This window comes from Macaca nemestrina, chromosome 12, assembly GCF_043159975.1.
Source record: "Macaca nemestrina isolate mMacNem1 chromosome 12, mMacNem.hap1, whole genome shotgun sequence".
NCBI lineage: Eukaryota > Metazoa > Chordata > Mammalia > Primates > Cercopithecidae > Macaca > Macaca nemestrina.
In genome coordinates this window covers 77,071,903-77,092,613 of record NC_092136.1, presented here as the reverse complement: position 1 = coordinate 77,092,613, position 20,711 = coordinate 77,071,903, and the positions used below count along the sequence as shown (strand labels likewise).

Below are 20,711 nucleotides of genomic sequence, written 5' to 3'. Positions count from 1 at the left end.
TTATTACCAGGTCAGTCTTCTTTTTAAATAGGCAAAATAATTTATTCTCTTTTCACAAGGCATACTATACTAATTTCTTTCAACACTTAAAAGCATAGGGATGTAAAATCTCAGTTCAGAGTTTTACCTAAGGTCATTTAACAGTAGAATTCTATGCTGCTCTCAAGTAAGACTATGATATTTTTATTGATTGTTAATTATCTTTTCTTTATAGATTATGGAAGAGACTTACAAAATGGAGTTTATGTACAGTGGTGTGGAGAATAAGCAGGTGGTGATTATACATCACATGAGACTGCAGGCCAAAGCTTTGCAGCTTATAGTAACAGCACGAACTACACGAGGGTAAGATGTGGGGTTGGCCAAAATATGTGGCATGTTCCTTTCAAAGATACTTCAAATGCATTCAGACATCACATGAAAGTTAATGATAAGTAAAATGAGATTTAGGAAAGACGAGCTAAGGAATGTGTGATCTATTCTTTTTTTTCAGATATTACAGATTCTGTTGTTGGGTCACATTAGACCCTTGGAAATCCAGTTGTGTCTCTCCCTTGCTAAAAACCCTCTGGTGACTCTCCATTACATATAGCACAACACAGGACTTTATCTGGCAATAAGGACATTCTGTATCCTCCTACTTGATAGATTTCCTTAAGAATTTATTGTCAGGGACCATTTTTCTGTTCTGAAGGGACTAATAAGCTTTTTGTCAAGCAGAAAGGATAAATTAAGAGGATGTACTGGGAAGTCAGACTCTTCGTTCAAATCTTGCTTTATCTACTTACTAGTTGTTTGGTGATGAGCCTTTCTGTACCTTGTTTCCCTGTACAAAATGAAAATGAAGATAGCATCTATCTCATGGCATTTCTGTGAAGAATAAATGAGATAATACATGTAAAAATACTTAGCATGGTACTTGATACGTAATAAGAGCTCAGTGTAATTATAGCTGTAAGACTTTCAGATAACTGGAATTGCCACATTTCACTGATTCCAAGATACACATTTTTTATTATTGTAACTTCTCTGAAATCAGATATTTTGATGGTGTCCCCATAGTGTTTTTTGTTTCTCACTATTTCATAAAATAAAGGTGCATCTTAAGAATAATGGCATCATAGATTTGATACAAAAAATACTTAGGTGACTCATTGCCAGCTCACAGACAGGTTTGACGCTCAGTCAAGCCACTGTGTCAACAAGAAAAGTGGCATAGAGATATAAATATGAATGTTTAAACACAGAAATATACTAGGTCAGAAATGACATCCTGAAAAATAAAATATTTTATTTTTTCACTTATCTTGATAGTGACCTCATAAAGTCAGAGAATCATTTAATCATAAAGATATTAATATATGACTGGGTGCGGTGGCTCACACCTGTAATCCCAGCACTTTGGGAGGCCAAGGTGGGCAGATCACGAGGTCAGGACATCCAGAGCATCCTGGCTAACATGGTGAAACCCTGTCTCCACTAAAAATACATAAAATTAGCCGGGCGTGGTGGCACACACCAGCAATCTCAGCTACTCGGGAGGCTGAGGCAGGAGAATCTCTAAATCTGGGAGGCGGAGGTTGCAGTGAGCTGAAATCACGCCACTACACTCCAGCCTGGGCGACAGAGCGAGACTCCGTCATTAAAAAAAAAAAAAGGTATCATATATTCATTTAACAAATGTTTAATCCCTACTATGTGCCAGTTACAGCTGAAAAAACAAAGGTGCTTGTGATGGCATCTATACATTTTTTTTAAAAAAGTTTTTTTTAGTTTATGTATAATTGTTACAAAAATTAAAATATTACAGGGTAAGTGAAAGTTCCCTGGTAATCTACCACTTCTAAAACAACTGCCAGTATTTCATGTGTATACTTCCAGATTTTCCCAAACCATATAAACATAGATTATAAAGGTGTGTACAATATCATAAAGGGGATCATACCATTCTTTGCTGTTCTGCCTCCTATTCCTTTCACCCAACATTATACTTATCTTGTCATGTCATTATATAAAGATACTAATGTTTTTAGGTCTTTACTCAGGCTATAATATTTTATATTTTTCTTTTTTTTTTTTTTTCTTTTAGATAAAGTCTCGCTCTGTCACCCAGGCTGGAGTGCAGTGGTCCGATCTCAGCTCCTCCTCCCGGGTTCAAGCGATTCTCCTGCCTCAGCCTCCCAAGTAGCTGGGATTGCAGGCATGCAACGCCATGCCCAGCTAATTTTTGTATTTTTAGTAGAGACAGGGTTTCACCATGTTAGCCAGACTAGTCTCGAACTCCTGAGCTCAGGTGATCCACCTGCCTTGGCCTCCCAAAGTGCTGGGATTACAGGCGTGAGCCACCGCACCCAGCCTATATTTTTCATTTGTATGCATTCCTGCTGTTTTTTTCTTTCTGAGTTTTGCTGGATTGTTTTCTTTTTTCCTCCAGGGGTTTGAAAATTATGCACCCTAATTCTAAACTCTTCAAGTGAGAGACAGTAGAACATACTGGTAAGAGGGCTGTGGTATCACACTGCTTGGCTTCAGATCTTGACTTTACCATTTGCAAACTAAGTAACCCTTGGACAAGTTACTTAACACTTCTTGGCCTCAGTTTGTTCTCATAAGTTAAATTGAGATTATAGTAGTACCTACCTCTTCCTCACAGGGTTATTGTAAGGGTTATTAAATTATTATATGCAAAACCATGTATTTATTTATTTATTTTATTTGTTTATGAGACAGAGTCTTGCTCTATTACCCAGGCTGGAGTGCAGTGGTGCTACCTCAACTCACTGCAACCTCTGCCTCCCGGGTCCAAGCAACTCTCATGCCTCAGCCTCCCAAGTAGCTGGGACTACAGGCATGCATCACCACGCCCAGCTAATTTTTTGTATTTTTAGGAGAGATGGGGTTTCACCATGTTGGCCATGCTGGTCTCAAATTCCTGGCCTCAAGTGAGCCACCTGTCTTGGCCTCACAAAGTGCTGGGATTACAGGTGTGAGCCACTGCCCCTGGTTGGATTATTACAGGCAAAGTCTTTAAAATGGTGTCTGTCACGTCCATTATAAATACTTGATACATGTTAACTAATATTAGTTTTAGTAATACTGTTATTACTTATATTTTTAATGAACATACTGAACTTACATTTATCAGCATAAAAAGTTAAACAGAATTTATGGTCACCTCTCTAAGATTAAGATGATCTAAGAGATCTAAGAGATCAAGATGATCTAAGATCAAGATGAAGATTTTAGTATGCTTTTGTTTGTCTCTTACTGCTTAAATAATTTGGGCCAGTTAGCTGGGCGTGGTGGCTCATGCCTGTAATCCCAGCACTTTGGGAGGCTGAGGCAGGTGGATCACGAGGTCAGGAGTTCAAGACCAGCCTGGCCAAGATGGTGAAACCCCATCTCTACTAAAAATACACAAAATTAGCCAGGCGTGGTGGTGGGCGCCTGTAATCCCAGCTACTCGGGAGGCTGAGGCAGAAAATTGCTTGAACCCAGGAGGCAGAGGTTGCAGTGAGCCAAGATCATGGCACTGCACTCCAGCCTGGGCGATAGAGATGCCATCTCAAAAAATAATAATAATAATTTAGGCCAGTTAAGGTCTAAATAATAATAACAATTTGGGCTAGATGCACTGGCTCATGCCTGTAATCCCAGACTTTAGGAGGCCAAAGCAGGAGGATTGCTTGAGCCCAGCCAGGAGTTTGACCCCAGCTTAAGCAACATAGTGAGACCCTGTCTCTAAAAAATGAAAATGAAAAATTAGCTGGACATGGGTAGTGTGCATCCTGTGGTCCTATTTACTTGGGAGGCTGAGTTGGGAGGATCCCTTGAGCCCAGGAGTTCCAGGCTGCAATGAGCCATGATCATGCCATTATACTCCAACTTGGGCAACAGAACAAGACCCTATCTCTTAAAAATAATAAAAATATGGCCGGGTGTGGTGGCTCACGCCTGTAATCCCAGCACTTTTGGAGGCTGAGGTGGGCAGATCATGAGGTCAGGAGATTGAGACCATCCTGGCTAACATGGTGAAACCCCGTCTCTACTAAAATACAAAAAAAATTAGCTGGGTGTGGTGGTGGGCACCTGTAATCCCAGCTACTCGGGAGGCTAAGGCAGGAGAATGGCTTGAAACCAGGAGGTGGAGCTTGCAGTGAGCTGAGATCACGCCACTGCACTCCAGCCTGGGCAACAGAGCGAGACTCCGTCTCAAAATAATAATAATAATAAAATAATAAAAAAATAATAACTTGGAAGTTTGTTTCAGCTGATTATGTTTTTATAATGTAGCTTGTATTAATTTTTATGTTTATAAATATAATCTTTTAAAGTTATAAGTACATAATCTTTCTATATCCTTGTTTATTGTTATTTTTAATTTTTTTATAAAGTATTTTTTATTTTTAAAAATAATAGAAACATGGTTTCACTGTGTTGCCCAGGCCAGTCTTGAACTCCTGAACTCAAAGGATCCTCCCACCTCGGCCTCCCAAAGTGCTAGGATTACAGACGTGAGCCACCACTTATAATCTTTATAAGTTTAGCTCCAGCTTTGCCACCACTGTTCTCCGTCGCTTTTTAAATTCCTTTGCTCTCATACATAAATGGAATTATTTTCCAATATTTCCATATTGCTATGGTGCCTTTATTTATTTATTTTATTGGGTAACCCCTGCCAAACCAGAATAGGTTCATAGAGACTCTCTGCCTCTGCTATGTTCGTTCCCTTTTAGTATTTAATGTTACAGTTGGATGTCTTATGTCAGTCTGGTTCTCTTCCCTACAGCTTATTTTTCATGCTGACACCTTTAAAATTTTCTTTCTTTAATTTCACCAGGATATGTCTAGGTATGTGTTTTCTTTCAATATTCTTGCTGATCTTCAGTGGGAGTTTGAAGTATCAGCTGTTTTTAGCTCAGGGATTTTCTTTTTCCTCCATTATTTCTTTACTTCTTGTATACACTTTAGTCTGTCACACTGAACGTTGGATTTTCTGGATCTGTTTTTCCTATACCTTTCCTTTTGTAATTTCAATTTCTTTGTTTTTCTATTCTATATTCTGAGTAAATTCTTTTTTTTTTTTTTTTTTTTTTTTTTTGAGACAAGAGTTTTGCTCTTGATGCCCTGGCTGGAGTGTAATGGCACAATCTGAGCTCCCTGCAACCTCCACCTCCCAGGTTCAAGCGATTCTCCTGCCTCAGCCTCCCAAGCAGCTGGGATTACAGGCATGCGCCACCATACCCGGCTAATTTTGTATTTTTAGTAGAGACGGGGTTTTTCCATGTTTGGTCAGTCTGGTCTTGAACTTCTGACCTCGGGTGATCCGCCCACCTCAGCCTCCCAAAGTGTTGGAATTACAGGCGTGAGCCACTGCACCTGGCCAGTAAATTCTTTTATATGCTCTTTTTAGTTTATCATTTCAGTTTACATTGTTGTCGATTCCACTGTTCTGAACTGTTGACTTTGATTTCATTATTATGTGTTTTATTTCCAAGTGTGCTTCTCTACTATTTTTTTCCTTTTTTTTTTTCTGCTGTATAGCTTCTCATCTTCTCATCTGCTGTTTCTGTAGCAGTTTCTCTTGCTTTGTCAGTGTAATATCCTTTTAAATCCCTGTTAACTCTCACCGAGGTTGTTGATTAGAATTTTTAAAAAAGTTTTCTGTGCTTTCTTGCCTTAACTGTTTTTGAGAACTGCTCGGTCTCATTTACAGCTCCTGATTGTCGTTTACAACACCTAGTCATTTTCCATTGTCTTTGCATACTTACAATGAAAGTCTAGACTAGTTTAAATTGGTAATTTGTATTCTTCTTTAATGATTGTTAGCCCCGAGTGAGCCTTACTTTCATAGCTTTCCTTCCCTCACACCAAAGGAAAAGTAGGAGTTCTTAGTATTAGAGGCCTACTTCATATATATGGCATGTTGAAGAGGATGCCTGGTGTTTTTTGACGTTTGGGGAGAGTTCCCAAATCTTTTTGTATTTTACTGCCTGGAGTCTCTCCAAGATGATTCTCTATATAATCAGGGAAATAAATAAGGAAATGTCACTGCTTGGCCAAATTGCTTTCCTTTGTGCCCCTGCTTGGCTGGAATTCTCCCTTCTAGCCCTCTTACTCCTTGTGGTCTTTGGTGGGTGACCTCACTATGAAATTTCACTTCCATTTCTGGTAGAAGATTAGTTTAAAAACTTTCAAGTGCTACTTTTTTTTTTTTTTTTTTCAGGAAAATAATTAGAATGAATGTTACTTCCAGAGTAGGTTTCCATTTGCCATCTACCCTCGCCCCCATTTTTTGTTCATTCAGCAAATACTTATTGAATGCTGCCTGTGCTAGGAAATGTATGATGAAGGATACAAAGTCTACTCATGGAGACTATTTTATTTTATTTTTATTATTTTTTTTTTTTTGAGATGGAGTCTCACTCTGTCGCCCAGGCTGGAGTGCAGTGGCCGGATCTCAGCTCACTGCAAGCTCCGCTTCCCGGGTTTACGCCATTCTCCTGCCTCAGCCTCCTGAGTAGCTGAGACTACAGGCACCCGCCACCTCGCCCAGCTAGTTTTTATTTTTTAGTAGAGACGGAGTTTCACCGTGTTAGCCAGGATGGTCTCGATCTCCTGACCTCCTGATCCGCCCGTCTCGGCCTCCCAAAGTGCTGGGATTACAGACTTGAGCCACCGCGCCCAGCCAAGGAGACTATATTTTAATAAAAAGACTAAACCTTGACATGATTCTCTTACATATTTTTATATAAGGAAAGAGTACTTGTTTTATCTCAGTGGGAACTTTATTCCTCCAATGAATAAAATATTTTTTTTTTTTTTTTTTTTTTGAGACTGAGTCTGGCTCTGTTGCCCAGGCTGGAGTGCAGTGGCCGGATCTCAGCTCACTGCAAACTCCGCCTCCCGGGTTTATGCCATTCTCCTGCCTCAGCCTCCGGAGTAGCTGGGACTACAGGCGCCCGCCACCTCGCCCGGCTAGTTTTTCGTATTTTTTAGTAGAGACGGGGTTTCACCGTGTTAGCCAGGATGGTCTCGATCTCCTGACCTTGTGATCTGCCCGTCTCAGCCTCCCAAAGTGCTGGGATTACAGGCTTGAGCCACCGTGCCCGGCTTGAATAAAATATTAAAGAAAACAAGTGGGAAGTTTCATGCAGAAATTACATACAAGAAATAGGAAGAAAACATACAAAGGTCAAAACTTAGTAAGTCATATGGACCTAGCATGTTGCCTGGATTATTTAGGTATGCAGTAACTTTTTCCTGAAATGAAATGTTCTCAAGTACTGTGAGGCCAAATAAATCAAGGTAGAGAGGAAGGAACACCAATCTGTGTCCGTGGGCAAAGTAGTAACAAAACCTTTTCCCCTCTTGCGTAAGAATTTACTCAACTTTTTAGGTATGTTTCTTGGAGCCTTTACAGTGTCAACTACATTAGTAGGCTATACCGCTATGGAAAAAATGATCTCTGAGTAAACTGCATGTAGACGAGAAGGAAATATAAAAAAGTAGTTTCAAGATGCAGATACAATGGCTGTAGGCTTCATTGAGTGCAATGATTCTTGAAACTGGATAGATCTTTTAGCAGTCCACACAGCTATCTGGGAGCTTTCATCCCAATGCTGACAGCTCATGTGCAAGGAGATGAGCTCTAAATCAGGTAGGTATAGAGACCATACTAGCTGAGATGCTAATGAAGCCAGGACTCCCGCAGAAGGGGAACTTGACACTGTACTGCCCACATGCTATGCTTCTCTCCTGTATTCGTAGTGAGTCTAGTGCCAAGTGTAGCCTGTGATAGTCTTTGATTTTTAATATTCTTTGAGCTTAATGGGCACTGCAGTGGTTTAATCAGGTCTTGGGATCCTGACAGGTGTTTCCACCAGGTCCATTAGGAGTCTTCTGTTACTTTTAGAGATCATTTTTACAGTGTAATATGCTAATTTTCCTTTAATTTAGGCTCAGGTTTCTGGGACTTTTGGTCTTCCTCAGTTTGCAGATTTCACAAGCAAATCCTTTTACATTTCTTTTCTACAGACTTGATCCCTTATTTGGGATGTGCGAAAAATTTTTACAAGAAGTGGACTTTTTTCAGAGGTAAGTATTTTATAACTCTTCTGGCTTATTAAATGTTGGTTACACGGAGAATAGCACTTGCAGGCAATAGGAACAATCACAAATCACATTCCTTGGTATAGCTAGTGCAGCCAAGCTATCATCTGTGGCCATGTCGTTAACCTTAAATTAGGAAAAAAACCCTAATTTGGTTTTTTCTCCTTAATGTTGTAGAAACTTCTTTGAAGTTAGAGCTTCAAAACTAAACCTACCAGGAATCACTTGCATTTAGCACTCAGCTAGGCCATAAAAATATGAAGAAAACGTGTAAATACGTTTGTTGAAAAAAATCATTAGTCATCTGTTTTTTTCACCACTGTTCGTTCACACCATTCTTATTTACTTATTTATTTAAGACAGAGTCTTGCTCTGTCGCCCAGGCTGGAGTGCAGTGACGCAATCTTGGCTCACTGCAGCCTACGCCTCCTGGGTTCAAGTGATTCTTCTGCCTCAGCCTCCCAAGTAATTGGGACTACAGGCACCTGCCACCACACCCGGCTAATTTTTGTAATTTTAGCAGAGATGGGGTTTCATCATGTTGGCCAGGCTGGTCTCTAACTCCTGACCTCAAGTGATCTGCCTGCCTTGGCCTCCCAAAGTGCTGGGATTATAGGTGTGAGCCACTACCGCATCTGACCTCATTATTATTTTTTGAGACAGGGTCTCACTCTGTCACCCAGGCTGGCACAGCTCACTGTACCCTTGAACTCCTGGGCTAAAGCTATCATCCCACCTCAGACTCCTGAGTAGCTAGGACTACAGGCATGTGCCACCATGCCCAGATAATTTTTAATGTATTTTTTTAGAGATGGGGTCTTGCTGTGTTGCTCAGGCTGGTCTCAAACTCCTAGCTTCAAGAGATCCTCCTGCCTCTGCCTCCCAAAGTATTGGGATTACAGGTGTAAACCACTGCACCAGGCCCACACTATTCTTACACTTGCATATTTCTCTATAATCTACAAACAATTGTTTTGTAATTCTGTAGGTAAATTTTATTTTGTAGAATACATGTATTTTTTCAGAATTTTATATGGAATGAATCCATTAAAGCACATGCAGTAGTTGAATAGAAAGCTTGATGAAGAAATAGGAGTCGAGGGAATGACCAGACTTTTGGTATGCTGGCAGAATAATACTGGGAGAAGACATAGGATCTTAAAGCACTGATGAAGTCTGTTTCATTTCTTTCACTCATCGTCTCTGCCCTCATGAAGTTTACCAAACCTGAGGTTTTTATGACTCTGTACTTGTCATTTGGATGATGACAGCTTCTTATAGGGCTGAGTTGCAACACTACCTTCACCAGCAGGTAATGCTCTCTAGCAAATTGTACCATCTAGCTTGGCTTTTTAAGATCCTAGTTTGGAGGCTGAGTGTGGTGGCTCACACCTGTAATCCCAGCACTTTGGGAGGCCAAGGTGGGTGGATCACGAGGTCAGGAGTTCGAGACCAGCCTGGCCAATATAGCGAAACCCCGTCTCTACTAAAAAATACAAAAAATTAGCAGGGCATGGTGGTGGGCACCTGTAATCCTAGCTACTTGGGAGGCTGAGGCAGAAGAATTGCTTGAACCTGGGAGGTGGAGGTTCCAGTGAGCCGAGATCATGCCATTGCACACCAGCCCGGGCAACAGTGCGAGACTCCGTCTCAAAAAGAAAAAAAAAAAAAAATTCTAGTTTTGAATCTGAAATAAGTTCATGCCTTACTTTTGGCTTTAGATTCTTTAAAGTAGAGAGTCTGTTTTTGCACCATTGGGATGAAAAGATTTTTTGGGAAGATGATAGCTCTGAATCCCCAAAGTTCTTCATCTGTTGTTCTTAATTCATCCTTTGAGTTCCTGCATAGATATCACCTCCTCAGTGAGATATTTTTTGACTGTCCCCTGGCACAAGGCACAAAATTGGATCAGTCCGAGCCAGCAGTGACGTACTTAACTTTTCTGAGCCTCAATGTGGCATCATCCCCTCTGAGTCTCAGTGTTTCTGCCACTTGAATGCAAGCTCCATTGAAGCAATCATTTTGTTCTCTTTTGTTCACTGTGTTTCCAGAACCTGAAATAGTGCTTGGCGCTTCGTAGGTCTTAAAAATGTATTTGTTAAAATAATTAATGAATCTATAATATGAAAATAAAAATTCTAATGATGCATAGGATTGCTGGGACTTAAATAAGATCATGTAAAACACTTAAGAGTATTCCTGGCACATAATGGTTATCAGTAAACAGAGGCCTTTCTGATGATCATGAGTGAGGCATGTTTGTATAGGTACCAGTCTATCTTGGTCATAAACTGCAAGGTCCTCTCACTTCATCATTCTTCCTGCTTCAGGGTTTGGTAGGTGTCTGGGGCCCAACCTGTGGTGAATGAGTACACAGTTGAATGAGTCAGTTGCTTCTGTTTGTTCCTCTAGGTATTTCATCGCTGATTTGCCCCACTTGCAGGACAGCTTTGTGGACAAACTCCTTGACCTTATGCCCCGACTCATGACATCTAAACCTGCAGAAGTGGTCAAAATTCTACAGACCATGCTGCGACAGAGTGCCTTCCTGCATCTCCCACTTCCAGAGCAGGTCAGGGTCTATTTGGCCCTTATAGGCCAAATCTGTCCAGACGGACAAAAATCTTTACCTTGGTGATCTTCTTTGACCAATGGAACCACTGGGCTAGGCTCTTCCTCTGAGTGGCTCCCACGTGCCCACTCATTAGATAAGGAGACAGAAAAAAGATTGTGTTTTCTTATCCAGGAATGACCTGGCTTTAGAATCACAGTATTTTCTTCTTGCTTACAGATCCACAAAGCCTCAGCCACCATCATCGAGCCAGCGGGCGAGTCAGACAACCCTTTGCGGTTTACCTCCGGGTTGGTGGTGGCTCTGGATGTTGATGCAACCCTGGAGCATGTGCAGGATCCTCAGAACACTGTTAAGGTCCAGGTCTGTCGAGTGTGGGTCCTCATGGAGCTTCTAGACTGACCTTGTGTTGAAGTATTTAATGTTAGTACCCCTGTAGTCTCTACCTGAGGGACAGAAACTGGAACAGGAGAAGAAATGAGCCTCCATGGGAAAGAACCTAGGCTTGAATCTCAACCACTGCTGAGTGTGATTTGGAGCAAGTTACTTTAAACTCTGAGTCTGAGATTCTACAACTAACAAACAGGAGGAGTTGACATAAAGAGATGATGTATTTAAAGCCCCCAGGACCCAGTAAGGGTTCACTGAATGATAAGACCTTTTCTAATCTTGTAATGTGATGTTAAGATTTGGTCTTTTGTTACAGAAAACTGTAATAAACAAGTTCCTTTCAGGCTGTGAGTCAGTGAGCTGGCAGGTAAAATTTATGGATGGGAAAAGGCGATGACTAGGAAATATTCTTTCCCAAGTTACATAGATGTAATAGATACACGTGAGAAATGTAGTAGAGACACTAATCAATTCAGACAGTGCACTTAAGCCTCACAATGAAGTGGTAGTACTTCATTCATCCATCTGTCCGCTCATTCATCCTTCCTTCCATCCATCTGTGCAATTGTGTTTACTCTATTGCAAGTGCTAAGTGCTGTGGTTGCCAAGGTAAATATGTCACAGTTCTTGCTTTCGGGGTGTGCAGTTTCAGTGAGAGAGATACAGATGGGCAGGCAATTAGAAAACAGGGTTTGGTGAGCAGACATGCACAGGATGGGTCATCTCCTAGACTGCCTCCTAAAAAACCCCTTTCAAAGCACCTCTACCACATGCAGGGCTAAACCTTTTAGAGTACTCAATTTGGAGTGTGGTGGAAGCTCAGGAAAGGAAAGGAGAAGGGCACAAGGGATATGGGAGAAGGGCTGAAGGGATATGAGTCAAAGCAGGGATGCAAGCACTGGCAGGAAGTACAATAAGGGGACAGAAAAATAGGCTGAAACAGGCAGAGAAGGCTTCCTGGAGGAGGTAAGGATGAATCAGACCTTGAAGATGATGCTTTTTTGGCTATGGTGACAGTAGAGGAACGGGCCTTCTGGCTTCCAAGCAGGAATTATTATAAATTATGAGACCTGCAGAGAACTAGTTCTGAGCTAGCTGTGAAGTTGTATTGCATATTGCAGTGTCTTTTTGTTTTTGTTTTTTTTGGTGTGTGTGTTTTTTTCCCCACATTAATGGTTGTCCGGTTGTCCACCTTCACTGCACTGTAGGATTACTCAGAAAGCATTAAGAAGAACAGATGAATAGGTGTCAGCCTACATTAACTAAATCAAAATCCTGAGAATAGGGCCCATGGACACTAGTGTTTAAGAGTTCATGGATGATTCTAATATGTAGTCCGTGATACCAGCAGAACTACTGTTTTACATTGTCCCTGAAAATAACTTCACTGATCAACTGAGCATGAAGGAGATTGTAGGCAGGTTATTTAAGGGTCATCTCCTAGACTGTCTCCTAAAAAAACCCCTTCAAAGCACATCTACCACATGCAAGGCTAAACCTTTTAGATACCTTATAGGTAGAGGGATGGGAAACTCACTGCCCCATCATGGGACAGTTCCAGTGGTTCGAAAGTGCCATCCAGTCCAGTCACCACACCCTGAATCATCCCTCTGTTCTGGGCACTACTTCAGGTGCTTGATAAAGATATAGCAGTAAACATGCCTCAGAGATGACACTGAGATTACATTCCCCATTAAAATACTGTAGATCTGTTCTTTAAAGCAGACCCTGCAGAACTCCATTCATTAACACTTTTGTAAGCCTAATCTAGGTTACTGTATTCTACCTGATGATCATTCATACTGGCCATTTCCTTCCTCTGACCTATTTGGGCCATAGGTTTCTAAGCTTCACTTTTGGAGTAGACAAATGAAAGAAGGCTTCCAGCAACCATTTCACAGAGCAGTCAAGGCCTTTCACCAAGGACAGTTTTGCTGAGAATGCTGGGAATTTTTTTTTTTTTTTTTGAGATAAGGTCTCTGTCTGTTGCCTGGGCTGGAGTGCAGTGGCATGGTCACCTCAAACTCCTGTGTCCAAGGGATCCTCCTGCCTCAGCCTCCTCAGTAGCTGGAACTAGAGATATACACCATCACACCTGGCTAATTTTAATTTTTTGTGTGTGGAGATTGGGGGGGTCTTACTTTTTTGCCCAGTCTGGTCTTAAACTCCTGTCTTCCAGCAATCCTTCCGCTTCTGCCCCCCAAAGTGCTGGGATTATAGGCATGAGCCACCATGCCCACTGAACACAAAAATTGTGGCCCCTGTTCATTTGTTTTTCCCAATATCATTGCTATTTCAGCCCTCCTCTGCCCTTCTTTTTCTTTCTTTTTCTCTCTTTTTTTTTTTTTTTTTTTTTTTTGAGACAGAATCTCACTCTGTCACGCAGGCTGGAGTGCAGTGGCAGTGATCTCAGCTCACTGCAACCTCCGCCTCCCAGGTCCAAGTGATTCCCCTGCTTCAGCATCCCAAGTAGCTGGGACTATAGGCACATGCTACCACATCCAGCTAATTTTTGTATTTTTATTAGAGAAGGGGTTTCATCATGTTGACCAGACTGGTCTTGAACTCCTGGCCTCAAGTAATCCACCAGGCTCAGCCTCCCAAAGTGCTGGGATTATAGGCGTGAGCCACTGTGCCCGGCCCTCCCCTTCATTTTCTTAAAAAAAAAAAAAAAAAAAAAAAAAAGAAGCCCAAGCACTTGTCTTTAAAGATAATAAGGATCAGGAAACTGAGACACCTGCATCTTTCTTCTATAGTAGGTTTGGGAGCTTGGAACCTAGAACTAGAGTGGGGAGTAGCAGCTTTAAGAAATAAGGGTAGGCCAGGCATGGTGGCTCACACCTGTAATCCCAGCATTTTGGGAGGCTGAAGTAGGAGGATCACCTGAGGTCAGGAGTTCGAGACCAACCTGGCCAACATGGTGAAAACCCATCTCTACTAAAGATACAAAATTAGCCAGGCATGATGGCGGGTGCCTGTAATCCCAGCTACTTGAGAGGCTGAGGCAGGAGAATCACTTGAACCCGGAGGCAGAGGTTGCAGTGAGCTGAGATCGCGCCACTGCACTTCAGCTTGGGTGACAGAGTGAGACTGTCTCAAGAAAAGAAAAAAAGAAATAAGGGTAGGCCCGGCACAGTTGCTCACGCCAGTAATTCTAACACTTTGGGAGTCTGAGGCAGGAGGATCACTTGAGGTCAGGAGTTGGAGACCAGCCTGGGCAACATAGCAAACTTTTTTCTCTACAAAAAAGTTTAAAAAGAAAATTACCTGGTGTTGTGGCATGTGCCTGCAATCCCCACTCCTCAGGAGGCTGAGGCAGGAAGATCACTTGCACCCAGGAGTTTGAGGCTTCCATGAGTTATGATCATGCCATCGCACTCCAGCCTGGGTGACAGAGTAAGACCCTGTCTTTTAAAAAAAAAAAAAGAAAGAAAGAAAAGTGTAGAATCAGGGGGAGGCCCCATCACCTGAGGAGAGATGAAGGATTATATGGCAAGTGGGTGAGACATGTCTTCCACAGTTTCAACATTGACCACAGTTTCAACATTGGAAGACCTGTGTGGTTCCCTAGTCTGCCTTCATAAGCATATTTACATAGAGCAAGTCCTGGTCCTAGGATAAGCTTCATTTGTTCCTGTAGTTCCTTTGTACGCTGCAGTGTAGTAGGCTGTCTACACAGGGAGCTGGGAGGTCCCCCAGGATGCTGAGGAAAGAACTCTGTCGCAGTTCGTGAGACTTAAAGAATTGGCCAATGATTTGAGTGGGCCTTTCATTGAGCTGTGTCTTTGTAGAAAGAGAGATAAATGACTTCCTAGCTGCTTGAAATTTAGTGGAGAGAATGCAGTTATAAAATAACTCCAAATACTGGTGGTTGGTGATGGATCCTGGGCCATGGTGTGATTCAGAGCCAGGGAGGGAGTGCTCTTCTGGTGAAGGTGCCTGAGAACACTTTTCATAATCAGAATTAATGTTCTTACCTGTCCTTGCACTTAATAGCGACACTCTGTTCATATTACTCATTCACCATGAATTCAGGAAATGTTTACTGGACACTGCTTCATGCTGGATCAGAGGAATAGAGATGTCTACAGTGTTGACCTCCCCTCAAGGCCCCGTCTTAGGAAAGTTGGTGTCATCTTTCTTCTTGTGCTTTGAGGTTCACAACAGATGTCATCATCCATTTTGTTAAATGCTCCTCTCGCTTCTGCCTCTTTTTCTCATTTCTGTCACCCTTTAGGTCTTATATCCAGATGGCCAGGCTCAGATGATTCACCCCAAGCCTGCAGACTTCCGGAATCCTGGCCCAGGGCGGCACCGGCTTATCACTCAGGTTTACCTCTCCCACACTGCTTGGACAGGTAAGGAGTCAGGGCCAGGGTGGGCAGGAAAATATACTGCTGGAGATCACACCTACCCTTAAGCGTTTGGTTTTTAAAATTTGAAAAAAAAAATGTGGATGAATCAGGCCTTCTAAGAATTGAACTTGATTCATTAATGAGTTTATAAGCCAAACTGGGTATATTTGGGCTAATTTGCTACAGTGCTTTGATTGCATGAGAGATATGATTCTGTTAGAAGATATATAGGCGATTATGATAGAATGGAGTTTCATGGAAAGGGCCCTGGTCTGGACACCAGGAGACTATATTCTTATCCTAACTCTGCCACCGACTTGCTTGGTCACCTTGGACAAGTCTCTCCCTTTCTGAGTCTTTTTCCTCATCTTCCAAATGACAATAATAATTCTCAATCTGCAAATTAGTTGTGAGGATTTTTAAAAATTTTTTTCATTCTCCAACTTCTATGTCTGACTTTTGAGGATTTTTAATCCATAAGAATAAAATGGGAGAATACAAGTACAAAGGAGATTACATTTCAAGCCAGTAAGGCTGCTTTAAAAACTTAAGAAGACCTCGGTCTGCAGAACCTAGAATAGGGGCAGAACTGACCTCAGTGGTGTTTCCCAAATAATTGGAGATGATTCAGGAGCACTATCACTGGAGGTGTTTAATGCCACTAAATTTGGTTTATTTTAGAGATAGGGAATGCCTTTGGAATTTTCTTTCACTCTGTGTTTTTAAATACATAATTATAAGGCTATTATTATTATTATTTTGAGACAGAGTCTTGCTCTTGCCCAGGCTGGAGTAGTGTGATCTCGGCTCACTGTAACCTCTGCCTCCTGGGTTCAGGCGATTCTCCTGTCTCAGCCTCCCGAGTAGCTGGGATTACAGGTGTGCATCACTACACCTGGCTAATTTTTTTGTGTTTTAGTAGAGACAAGGTTTCGTCATGTTGGCCAAGCTAGTCTCGAACTCCTGACCTCAGGTGATCCACCCGCCTTGGCCTCCCAAAGTAGTGGGATTACAGGCGTGAGCCACTGCGCCGGGCCTTTATTAATGGTTTCCCTCTGTCAGGGTGTTAGATGGGTAGTGATGACTTTATAAAGCTGTTGGATGTCAGGGCAGCCCCTTTGAGGTTCTGGTGGCGGTAGGCCTGGTGTAGTTGAGGGAGCATCCAGTGGTTCTGCTGCCCAGGATGTGCTTCCCTGAGCATTCCTCATTCCATAATCTGGCTGCCTGGAATGTTTTTGCACTATTTGCCAAACCACTGGCCCCACAGGAAAGTAGATTCCTTATTCTAATACCTTCTGATGAAGGGATCCTGGATATGAGGAAGGAAATGCTGTGGGAGCATTTTGGGAGGGACAAGGCTCAGGAAAGCATATTACAGTATGCCATAGCTCAAAAGATCGTGGAAGGTCTTGAGAGGGTAGTTACTTGTCCCTGGTCACACAGCAAGTCATTGCCAAGGCCAGAGTTAGAACTCAGCTGATCTGCCCCCAAGCTCAAGGTTCTTTCTCCTAGGCCCCATTTGCTCTTAAGGTATCCTAGTTCATTGCAGACTTCCTTGTTTGTTAATGCCAGGTGATCCTGAGCCTGAATAATTTTAACTTATATAAGATCACAGCCAGGCACGGTGGCTTGTACCTATAATCTTTGGGAGGCTGAGGTGGGAGGATTGCTTGAGCCCAAGAGTTTGAGACCAGCATGGGCAATATAAGGCAACCCTATCTCTACAATATATATAAAAAAGTTAACTGGGCATGGTGGCATGTGCCTGTAGTCCTAGCTACTCAGGAGGCTGAGGTAGGAGGATTGCTTGAGTCTGGGGGCGTCAAGGCTGCAGGGAGCCCTGATCGTGCCACTACAATCTAGCCTGGCTAACAGCAAGACCCTGACTAAAAAAAAAAAAAAAAAACCATCAGAAACAAGAAAACAAGATCACCTCCTCTAAGTGGTTGCTACCCAGTCACTATTACAAATCCCTGTTTTAATTCTTTATATATTATAGCGTGTACTGGTGTCAGATGTGTTTTCACATTTAATTATTTACTGACTTTCCCATTAGGATGTAGGCTCCTGTAGAGCAGGGAACTTGCTTGTCTTTGCCTCTGTATCTCCAGTGTTTTAGTAGCATATGTCTCTAGTGCCTGACGTAGTAGGCACTCAACAAATAATGAAAATTGAATACAAGGTTTTAAATGTGCAATAAAAATTCATTTAATCTTTAGACCAACTCTGCAGTGGGAATTGGTATTCTCTGGTTCATTTTACAGATACATAAATGGAGGCCTACATAGCTGATCAGTGATAGTGCTAAAGCTGGCAGTCACCCTTCCCAGCCCTCACTGTGCTATGTCCCTTCCGGTTTGGGGCACTGAATTGAAATATGTCTCATTGTAAATGAGCTTGCACTTTCTCCTAATCTAGGTGGTGGGGCCTGGAGTTTTTAGGGAGCTCCTTCAATCCCTCAGTAGCTCCCCACCAGGGAGGGGCCTCTCCTCTGGGAGGCAGGATGCTGCCATGTAGGAAACTGAGTCACAGACCATGTTTCAAATTCTGCCTCCTTTGCTGTGTGATCCTGAGAAAGTTATTTTACCTCCCCGTCTCATTAAGATGAGAATAAGAATATAAACCTCCTAGGAGATATATTCTTCCAGTCATGACGCATAAGTTGCCTGAGTTGTCCTAGATGATCTTGTCTCTTTCTCCCTAGTTCCCCTCCCTCTTGTTTTCTTTCTTCTCTGCTTTACTCCTATGGCATTGCCTTGAATTGCCATTCTTATCAAATGTTGGTAAGGGAATGCAAAATGACCCTGTAGGGCTGAGTCCTACATCAACTCCCTCTGATCTTAGCAGGATTTATTTGGTTTTTTTTGTTGTTATTGTTGTTTGTTTTTGAGACAGGGTCTCCCTCTGTCGCCCAGGCTGGAGTGCAGTGGTGTGATCATCTCGGGCTCAAGTGGTCCTCCCACCTCAGTCCCCCTAGTAACTGAGACTATACGCCTGGCTAACTTATTTTTATTTTTTTGTAGAGACGGGGTCTCACTATATTGCCCAGGCTAGTCTCAAACTCCTGGGATTAACTGATTCTCCTGCCTTGGCCTCCCAAAGTGCTGGGATTATAGGCTTGAGCCTTATCCAGCTTTTACCAGGATTTGGCTTCTTGAAAGTGCTATGCCAACTGGGGCTTTGGTTGTGGTCTGCCACCTGGGATGGAATGGGAGGGTGTGGCAGGAAAGCAGATACAGGTACCTATCTTGATTCCATCCTGAGTGGGAGATTCATCTGGAGTCTGGTATCAGAGAACAGTGTTAGTTTCATGACAGTTACACTCGTGGCTGCTGCATGACCCTCATGTTGTCATGTGAGTGTGTGCTTACCACATGGCTGGTACTTGCTGATGCTGAGGCTGCACTTAGATCTCATGCTGAAATCTGAGGTGCACTGGATTGCTCTGGCCTTGGGCTGACTGCAAACCTTTCCCTTCCTGGAGGACAGCAATCCAGTCTCTACTCTGATCATAAAAGAAGTTTGGATGTAACCAGGAAGAGGTCTGGGGAAGCATTGAGAAGTCCTGGAGTGTCTGCCCTTGTTAATTTAGATCCATCTAGCCTTCATTCATACCCTCTGAACTTCTTAGCCTTGGGATCATTTTCAGCACTTGCACTTTTTACTCTGGTTGTACCAAATTAAGGAGACATTCCAAGTTCAAGCCGTTTCTGGCCTTTGCACTTGCCCTTTCATTTTTCTGAAATTCTCTCCCTCTTCTTTATAGAAGCATGTGGTTAATAGAATGATTAACTGCTTCAGTTTACGAACTGGGCTCGAATTCTTACCCAGGTGTGCATTTGGGGAGTCTCTGAGAACCTATCTGGTTCTTGGAACTTTTGCCAAGATTTTGACAGTCTTTCTTTCATAATGTAGCAGGATAAGAACTCTTGGGGTTATATGCTTGGCACAGAATGGATATTCTATTCCAAAGCCTTCCTGCACTGCCTTCCTCAGTAATTCTTGCAGGCTTGGTTACAGCGTGTATTGTACTCCATTGCAACTATCTGTTTCCTCAACCAAACAGCCAGCAACTTGAGGGGAGTTCTTATTTATTCTTGCTAGGACCTGCCACATAGAGACACTAGATGATTATATTGTAAGATAATGTAATGAGAGAATGAAATGTTTTCAGACATTTTAGGTCCCTGAAACATGTTCCTGTTCATTGGCCAGAAATTTTTGGCCAACCATTTCCTATTCAAAGGCTTCCTCTCCACTAATAAAGTAGTCTGTGGTACAGGCAGCCCTGAGGCTTGAGATGGAACTGCGCAGGAAGAGCCCAGCTGGGTATGAGAATAAGCCACATGCACCTTCTGACCCTCTGTTCTGAGGCTGGAAGTCTTGAAATGCTGAGAGGTTCTCAGAAACTGCCCAAATCCACACCTGCGTACGAATTTTAGCCCAGTTCATAAAGCAGATCATGAAGCAATTAATCTTTCTGAAAGGGTTTTTAGCTTGCTCTCCAGTTGTCTCAGCAGCTTTGGCTCTGTGAGCCCGAGGGGAAGGTGATGGAGTAGCATCACATCTGCAGGCTTATTGTCAGCCTACCAGGATTTCACCTGGGAAGTGTTTTGTTTGGTGAGGGTAAGGGGAGGGATGCGGACGGATGAAGAAATTTCTTCCTACTGCTTCCATTTTGATATTTCTTTAACTTCACATTTCATCCTCATTCCTAGCAGGTGCCTAGTTATAGACGATTTCTTTTATCTTTTTTTCAGAGGCATGCCAGGTGGAAGTGAGGCTGCTGCTGGCCTACAACTCCAGCGCTCACATTCCAAAATGCCCCTGGATGGAGGGTGGTGAGGTGTCACCACAGGTGGAAACCAGCATCGAGGGCACCATTCCCTTCAGCAAGCCTGTAAAAGTTTATATAATGCCCAAACCTGCACGGCGCTGAGGCAAAAAGTCTTTCCAACCATGGCCTAGAGGGTCCTTCTTAGGTGTCAGAATGAGCCAAGCCTGAAGCACTTCACCTGGAATTGATATGTAGGCTTAAGGAGTATGTGACCCTTACAGTCTCATCTGGTATCAAACACAGGATAAATTGTTTCTTCATTAAAAAATAAAAAACCTTCAAGTCTACTTCCCCTCCCTATCTCCACAATAAAGTTGAGAAAACACCAAGCTGTTCTAGTTCCTGATCTGTAAAGAAATGTGTGGCTATAGCTTCAGCTTTTATACTACATGCTTACATGCTATTCCTCAGGTGTGAAACACAAAGGTCCAGCTACCTCTTGATA

The 20,711-nt window shown here is 42.5% G+C and overlaps 1 protein-coding gene across 4 annotated transcripts in view; it reads left to right on the top strand.

The window, feature by feature from the left end:
- Positions 1-20,595, top strand: part of LOC105468804 (integrator complex subunit 4) — a 111,774-nt gene extending 91,179 nt beyond the window's left edge. For all 4 annotated transcript variants that reach the window (XM_011719181.2, XM_011719182.3, XM_071075347.1 and 1 more), the window contains 6 exons: positions 215-345; positions 8,038-8,097; positions 10,525-10,684; positions 10,904-11,047; positions 15,312-15,432; positions 20,190-20,595. In XM_011719181.2, coding sequence (XP_011717483.2) covers positions 215-345; positions 8,038-8,097; positions 10,525-10,684; positions 10,904-11,047; positions 15,312-15,432; positions 20,190-20,368 — 795 coding nt within the window. In that variant the 3' untranslated portion in view covers positions 20,369-20,595. The remainder of the gene's footprint in view (positions 1-214; positions 346-8,037; positions 8,098-10,524; positions 10,685-10,903; positions 11,048-15,311; positions 15,433-20,189) is intronic.
- Positions 20,596-20,711: the final 116 nt, after the last annotated feature.